The following is an 8464-nucleotide window of genomic DNA, read 5'->3' as shown; positions in this document are numbered from 1 at the left end:
GGAGAGATAACAGCCTTATCTTTACTACCTCCCAGGCCATGCTGAGGGGGCAACTCTGGACTTGAGAGCAACCTTTTATTTCAGGCGAGGAGGAAATCTTTTATCGTTGGTCGGCTCTTGTGATTTTACATTGTGAGTTAGAAGGGAACTACCAGGAGGCTTTCTTGATTCAGGACTCCCCTTTTGGCAGATCCCTACTCCCAGGGATAAATATAAATGAAGCTACGATCAGGAGCTTCTTAATTCTTCAAATTTCTGCTGAATCGCCACTAAAGCAAGAACTGCCCAACAAAGATCCTTAGACTCTCTGGCCAAGGTTGTTCACGATCACAGAATAGCCCTTGACCATCTTTCAGCTGAGCAAGGAGGTGCCTGCTGTAGCCAATACCGCCTGCTACACCTGGATTAGCCCTTCTGGGAAAGTTGAAACTCAGTTACATCAAATCACAAAACAAGCCATTTGCCTTAAAAAAAATGACTCCATCCATGGGGTCTTTGATATATTTGATTTTGACTGGACTGGAGACCATAGCTTCAACGTATCCTGCAAACATTGGGAATTATCTTGCTTATCGTAATCATAATAATCTCCCTGGTGTATTATATTCTCTCAAAGATTTTAAATGCGTGTTTGCAGCCCCTGACCACCAAGCAAATGGTCTCCCTCAGACTGGACCAACAAAAAAGGTACAAAGAGAACAACCGACTTAAAAGAATATAAATCTGGGGTGCCTGAGTGGCTCAGTCGTTTAAGTGTCTGCCTTTGACTCTGGTCACAATCTCTGGAGTCCTGGGATTGAGCCCCATGTCAGGGTCCCTGTACTCTGCAGGGGGTCTGCTTCTCCCTCTCCCTCTTTCTCCACTTCCCCACCTCCCCACTTGTGCTCTCTCTCTCTCTCTCTCTCAAATTAATAAAAATAAAATATTAAAAATGCAAAAGAATATAAATCTGAAGTTGTAACCTGTGGATATCAGAGAGAGAAAGCTAAAGCATCATGACCTGAGAAGGCCAAAGATCAACCAAAGCTGTGAGAACTACAGAGCAGTAGCAGAGAGTGGCACTAATGCCTTAAATTTTGATCACACCAAAAAAAAAAAAAAAAAAAAAAAATTTGTTTTGATCACACCTCTCAAGCGGACAGTCTGGTCAGAAGGGAGCTACATGCACAGGCCCAAAATGGCATCACTTAGTTAAGGCCCCAAATCAGTAAACCAAAACTTAGTACCTATCCTAAATTTTAACACGCCAGGAATCACTGTAACCTCTAATCAGTCAACCTAGAATTTCTTAGTCAATGCTAGGAAATTTCCTAAGAGGCCCCTTTAGCTCCCCTTAGGAGAGTAACCTTGCATAAAACAATGGATTCTCTGCTAATAAATTCGTCTTTCTTTATACCCTCTGACTTGAAAAACCTTTCTTTTATTCGGCTCAGCAGAGCTCACCTGTACTTGCTAGATGGAATGCTGCCCAACTCATGAATTGTTTAATGAATCCAATTAGACCTTCAAATGTACTCAGTTGAATTTTTTTTTTTTAACAATGTGACCGAGGCCCCAACCTCAAAGACCTCATAGTCTGGAGCAGCAGCCTCACAGGATAAGTATGTGTGATAAATGCTGTGCACCGTCAAGTCCTGAAACACCTGACCTCCTGTCTTTAAAGGAGAATTCACAGCCGGACTTCAGGCTGCAAGTTCTTTGGGACAAGGGCAAGGAGATGTCAGCACAAACAACGAGTGGCTGTGCCGCTGGTGCCTGTGGACGGAGCGGCTCCCTCGCCCCCACGGCCCTGGACAGGACTTTACGGAGCCCAGTTCCATGACGTCTACACACGTGGGGCCAGCCAGGGACTGAGGTGAAGCAGCCCCCAGGCCAGCACCTGAGCCCTCCCTCTTGCCTGCTCTCTGAATCCACACCTCCCAACCCTCCCAACCCCCCTGCCTCCAAACACACACAAAGTGCCTCCTTCGGGCCCTGAGTGTAGCACAGTTTGCAGCTAAGGACACCTGGCCCTGCACACACAGTTCCTTGTGTAGGAACTGTGGTCCGTCAGAGGCAGCAAAGGCACATTTTCAAGCTCAGCAGAGTTCAGTAAAGCAGCTGTGTATCCTTGCAGCTGTCCTAAGCACCTTCGAGAAAGGTGGAGGCCAACCACTGTCTGCAAACTTCTGCAGCCTGGCCTGCCTCCTCCCCCTCAGCCCGCTGTCCTGCAACAACAGAAGCAGCAGGACACACGTAGGGCTTCTAGGGAGGGGACCACAGGCAGGAGGGGGGCTGGAGATGAATGCAAATTCAAGTTCCATTTGCTCTCTGGACTGAGGAGTGGGTATGGCCTCCCAGGCACACAGGCCACAGCACCTCCCTGACTCCTCAGAGCTGGGCCTTCTCTAAGAGTTTTCCAGATGTCTTTTTCAACCACCACCCAAATAAGAATTACATTTTGCATCGTGAACCAGCATCTGTGCATACAGGCATACCTATATTATAATTCCGAAATGGGATTAAAAATACCACTTCATGCTGTACACAGCGCTTTCTGGTATTCTGTACAAGCTTGTTTTTTTTTTTAAATGATGCTGGTTGCAACCCACCAAACTCCTTTCCAGATCCGCTAACAAGTCCCTAAGCAAAGTTCATCAAACACTGTTGTGGGAGCCAAGGTCAAGGAGCTGTATCTCGACTTACTTTTTTTCTTTCTTTTGGCTTGGAAGTTCCCCCCAGTGATGAAGAAATAAAGTAGTTAATGAGTCACTACCCCCTGAGCTGAGGATTTGAGTTCATAGGCTGCCCCCTGGGTCTCAGATCTGTGTCCTCAAGGGAGGTCTGGCTCTGCCCCCTGCCAGGTCCTCCACACATCACTCTGCGGGGCTGTCTCAGCCTGAGGTGCAGCACAAACCCCAGGGCACTCGGGAACCTGCTGGGCACAGGTCAGCTCAAATCCAGCATGGAAGTATCTCCTCAAGCCCGGGGAGCCCAGAAAATGAGAAGAACGGGCCCCAAACTCCAGCTAGCACATCCATCTCTCAGCCTCATGAGTCCCCAAGTGATTCGCTTCCAGTGGGAATCCCTTTCCTGGGCTGCCTGCCCCATGCAACCCCAGGAAGGTGGATGAGGATAGGTGGCCTGGGATGAGAGCACTGACCAGAGTCAGCCAGTCTGGACCAGATTCCAGTTCTCCTCTTAGGTGGTACCTTGGGCAAGTTTTACTTCACTGCACTGGGCCTCAGTTTTTATATCTGTGAAATGGAAATAATACCAGCTACTGGACAAGATGATGGGAAAGATGAGGGGTAAGTGCAAAGGGCTCTACATTGTGCCTGGCACACAGTGGTGCTGAGTACGTACGCAATGTTACCATTATGACGAGCGGTGGATGTGTCTTACCAAATCTCCGTTATGCCAGTGTTCTTCTGTAAGGCATCCGCCAGCTGGGCAATCCCCTTGGCTGTGATCTGGTTCTGGATAAGCCTGAAAGAAGAACATATCTTGGAGCAGATACATAATCCTGGACTAATTGCCTCTTCCATGAGGGAGCTGTGAGGGATGATGGGAATGAGACACGGTCAGGGGAAGAACTGTGTCCGCGTGGCTTTAATCTGGCTAAGACGGTCTAGATCAGATCTACGAGAATAAAGAGCATCCTTAAAAATGTTTAATTTTTTTTAAGAGTAAACAATGTATCTGTGCATTTATATGAAGATAACTTAATACATGAACACATTTCAGGGTGCACACTGGCATTTTTCGCTGCAGAGGTGCCTAGTCAAAAACGTTTGGAGGCCTCCAGCCTGAACAACAAATTCTAGGAAATACCCAGGAGACAGGTGGCTCCTTCCAGCTGGCTGGGGAAGGCAAGGCAGTTTTCAAAGAGGCGGCCAACTGGCCATTCACTTCTTTGGGGGAAATGAAGGCTTCTAAGAACGCACCATGTCCTCTCCAACATCTGGCGGGGGAGGGAAGGGAGGATCATCCTGCTGCCACTCACGGGTCCCAGCAGGAAAGCACCAATAATGGGGCCTCCAAGAGTGCACCCTATTATGTCAGGTAGCAGTGATCCAAATGAAACAAAGGTTTCTGATATCGTTAAGGAGCCCCGGCAGTTTCTCAAGTGCCCCCCGGGGCAGCTGTGCTTCCAACCCAACCAAGAACACACTGTCAAGGCAGCGTGGGTCTCTATTTCATCACAGACCCACTCCTCATTCCTGGCCATCTGTAGAATAAAGCTACTGCTGGACTTGGCCCTAAGAAACCCTCAGTGGCCCTGGAAAGTACAACCACAATGTAACTTGCACATTTTTGCAAAAGGACCAAAGGTAGAACCTGCAAGTGGACACAGACCCGTGCATTTGGCTAAACTGCTGTGTTCTAATCACCTCCATGGCTGCTAGCACTGGCACCACCTAGTTTGCTGGGAGAGCTGCTTCCAGCCAAGACCCGGCAAGAGACTGGGTAGCAAGAGGGCCCCAAAGTGTGGCAGTGCTCAGGCACACATGTCCCTTGAGGCCTTCTTCACAAGAGCCAGTGTGGTCTGTGCACGCACGGAGCAGCCAAGACTTGCTCTCCAACCCCGTTCTAGCTCTGGGCTGCCCACAGAGGCTGGCATAGCACCAAGGAAAGGAGATAAAAGACAATCTACAGGCCAGAAAAACTACAACAAAACATACGTAAAGGGGCAGCTTGGGTGGCTCAGTAGTTTAGTGCCGCCTTCGGCCCAGGGCGTGATCCTGGAGTCCCGGGATCGAGTCCCATGTCGGGCTCCCTGCATGGAGCCTGCTTCTCCCTCTGCCTGCGTCTCAGCCTCCCTGTCTCTCGTGAATAAATAAATAATCTTAAAAAAATAAAAACATGTAAAAGCAGAGTCTGGCTGTTTTACAGAAACTGACAAGGCAAGCTAAAATTCATATGGAAATACAAGGGACCTGGAATAGCCCAAACGATCTGGAGAAAGGACAAAAGTTGGGCGACTTCCCACTTCCTGATTTCAAAACTCGCTACATAGAATTAATGAAGACAGTGTGATCCTGGCACAAGGATAAACAAATGGATCGATGAACTAGAATAGAAAGTCCAGAAATACACCCATACATTTACGGTCTATTGATTTTTGGCAAATGTGTCAGGGCCATTTAAAAGGGAAAGATAGGCTTTTCAACAAGAGGTACTAGGACAGCTGGAGAGCCACACGCCAAAGAATCAGTTTGGACCCTAGGCCTCATGCCACACACAACAACTGACTCCAGAAATTAACATTTAGGATCAAAGACCTCAATGCAAGAGCAAAACTGTAACACTTAAAGGAAAACTTAGGTGTAAATCTTTGTGACCTTGGATTAGGCAACAGTTTCTTAGTAAGACACTTAAAGCACAAACACCAGAGAAAAAACCAAATTGGACTTCCATCAAAATTAAAAACTTTTGTGCTTCAAAGATCACTACCAAGAAAAGTGAAAATCCCCACAGTGGAAATATTTGCAAATAGTCTATCTAGTAAGCGTCTAGTACCCAGAATATAGAAAGAGCTCTAACAGCTCAGCAATAAAAACGCAAATAAATTTATTCAAATTTAAATTAAATTTGGGGGAAGGATGTGGAGACATTTCTTTAAAGATACACAAAGGCCAATAGGCACAGGAGGGGCACCTGGGTGGCTCAGTAGGTTAAGTGTCTGCCTTCGGTTCAGGTCATGATCCCAGGGTCCTGGGATGGAGCTTCAAATTGGGCTCCCTGCTCAGCGAGGAGTCCACTTGTTCCTTTCTCTCTGCCCCTCCCTCCTCTCATGCTATCTCTCAAACAAAATCCTAAGAAAATAGGCACACGAAGAGATGCCCAATGTTAGTGGGAACCAGGGAAATGCAGATCAAAACCACAATGAGATACCACTTCACACCCACTAGAGTGACAAGATTCAAAAAATGGACAATGACGACTGTTGTTGGTGAGCATGTGGAGAAGTGGGAGTCTTCCCACATTACCGGCGGGAATGTAAAGTAGAGCAGCCACTTTGGAAAATACTTCAGTGGTTCCTCAAAAAGTTGCATCCAGAGTGGCCATATGACCCAGCAGTTCTAGTCCTAAGTTTATACCCAAGAGAAATGAAAACATGTGCACACACAGACATGCACGGGAACGTTCATGGTAGCATTATTCACAACAGTCAAAAAAGTAGATGCAACCCCAATGTCTACCAACCGACGAATGGACAAAATGTGGCCTATCTGTACAGCGGAACATCAGCCACACAGCAATGAGGTTCTGACATGGGCTATAGTGTAGATGAACCTTGAAAACTCATGCTAGTGAAAGAACATGGACAAAAAATCACATGTTGTAGGATTCCATTTCCATGAAATGCCCAGAAAAGGCAAATCCATAGAGATAAAAAGTAGATCTGGGGTGGGGGCAGAAAGACAGGGAGGCACTGCTTAATGCATACTGGTCTCTTCTGGTTGGGAGTGGCGGGGAGGTAAAACCATCTACAATTAGATGGAGGGAATGGTTGTGCAACCTTGTGAAATACTAAGAACAACTGACTTGTGCATTTTATTTTTTAAGATTTTTTTTTAAGTGATCTCTACACCCAACGTGAGGCCTGAACTCACAGCCCCAAGATCAAGAGTCACATGTTCCACCGAATGAGCCAGCCAGGTGCCTCATCTCAAAAAAAATTTTTTTAAAAGTAGCACAACCTGAAATTCTGAGGTTCTCTGACTTACCACAAATGTTTCAACGTCTGGTTGACTTTCAACATCTCTGCCAAGCTCTCTGCCACTTCATCATCAAGTTCATTTTTGGTGAGCCTAGAAAAGAAGTGTTTACTCAGGAGAGACCTACCTGGCACACATTTTTAAATGAGTTCTCAGAAGTGGGATCCCAGCCCAGATCTTTCCAGCTTAGGCTGCTAATCACTTGCTGAACTAAGCAAACAGCCAGGTCCCTGGCTCAGCCTCTGAGCCCCATAGACAATAAAGGGTGATTCATTTCCAGTGCAATCCTGTACCCAAGCTCATATTTCTTAGTCCTGCTATAGAGGAGCACTTGCTTCTCCTCCCCATCTTTCCTGGGGCCTCAGATCCCAACACCTGCTTCCCAGGCTTCCTCCAGCCCCCAAGGTCCCTTGAACACTCCTGACAGCCTGTTACCAAAGTCAGTCATATGAAAACCTAGAAAAGCTTGTCAACTACATGTTAAAATGTGCTCAATGCTTTGCTCTGAAGCCCATTGTGAAGGACCCAAGTTCAGTGACTCAAAGTTCAGGAAGTCTCTCGATTGTTCTTAAAACCAAAAGTGGTCTGGATAAAGCACAGAGAACTAGAAGTTCCCAGATATAAATAGGATTGGACTTTGTCGTGCCAATGGATGGAAAAATAAATTAGGAAGGAGAATGAAATAGAACGTTAAAAAAATCATTCCTCAAAGGGCAATTTGGTAGCATCTATCTGAAGATAATTTTAAATGTGTTCTACTTTGAGCCAACAATGGCGCTTCTGGAAACTGACCCTACACTGTGCAAAGATGTGCACACCAGGATCTGTACATGCAGTATCGATGGCAGTGTTATCCGCTGTAATGTATGTGAGCCCGAGTAAATAGCAGTAGAGGCTTCTAGGGAAATAAACTGCAAACATCCATTCAGTGGGACGTTGTGCACCCTTTAGAGGGAATGAGGGGTAGAGAGAATCAGGCAAAAGAACACGATAGATGAGAGGACCCTGGAGCCAGACATGCCGTGTGCGTGTCACTTGCTAGCAGGACAACTTCGGGCAGGTGTTTTAACTTCTCCGGGCCTGAGTTTTCTCACAAGAAAAATAAGGATGAACAGTCACAGTACAGACATTATGGGGTGGCTGTGAGGGTGAGTTAAGACATACAAGAGGCTGAGAATAGGGGCGCCTGGGTGGCTCAGTCGGTTAAGCATCTGACTCTTGATTTCTCTCAGGTCATGAGCTCAGAGTTGTGAGATTGAGCCCTGTGTCAGGCTATGCACTGGGCATGAGGCCTGCTTAAGATTCTCTCTCTTCCTCTCCCTCTGCCTGGCCCCCACTACCACTTCATCTCTCTTAAAAAAAAAAAAAAAAAGTAAAAGGCCAAGAATAATGCCTGGTGTACAGTCAGCACTCGAGAAATGCTGGGTGCTAACATTATTACCATCCATGTAGAGTGTAGCTCTCAACTGGGTGCTTTTCCCTCTAGGGGATATTTGTCAACATCTGGAGACATTTTGATCATCAGAGGTGGAGGCTACTGCTGGTATCTAGAGGCTGATGCCCAGGATTCTGCTAAACATCCTATAAGGAACAAGACAGCCCCTCACAAGAATGATTTGGACCAAACTGTCAACAGTGGTAGGTAGGACCGAGAAACCCTGATATAAAAGGATATGTAAAATGTGGACAATATATGGTTAAGATTTTCTTTTTAAGATTTATTAAGAAAAAAGATTTATTTATTTTAGAGAGTGCACATA

General features: G+C 46.4%; 1 protein-coding gene across 8 annotated transcripts in view; it reads right to left on the bottom strand.

Annotated features, from left to right (window-relative positions):
* Positions 1-8464, bottom strand: part of NOD1 (nucleotide binding oligomerization domain containing 1) — a 62882-nt gene that overhangs the window by 12196 nt on the left and 42222 nt on the right. For all 8 annotated transcript variants that reach the window (XR_012010719.1, XR_012010720.1, XM_072783606.1 and 5 more), the window contains 2 exons: positions 6714-6797; positions 3385-3468 (listed from right to left, as the gene is read on the bottom strand). Coding sequence is in view for 6 of the 8 variants with exons in the window: in XM_072783606.1 (XP_072639707.1) it covers positions 3385-3468; positions 6714-6797 (168 nt within the window). In the remaining 2 variants the exon portion in view is untranslated. The remainder of the gene's footprint in view (positions 1-3384; positions 3469-6713; positions 6798-8464) is intronic.

The sequence above is a fragment of the Canis lupus genome, chromosome 18 (assembly GCF_048164855.1).
Source record: "Canis lupus baileyi chromosome 18, mCanLup2.hap1, whole genome shotgun sequence".
Taxonomy (NCBI): Eukaryota; Metazoa; Chordata; class Mammalia; order Carnivora; family Canidae; genus Canis; species Canis lupus.
This window is presented reverse-complemented; position numbering and strand designations above follow the sequence as displayed.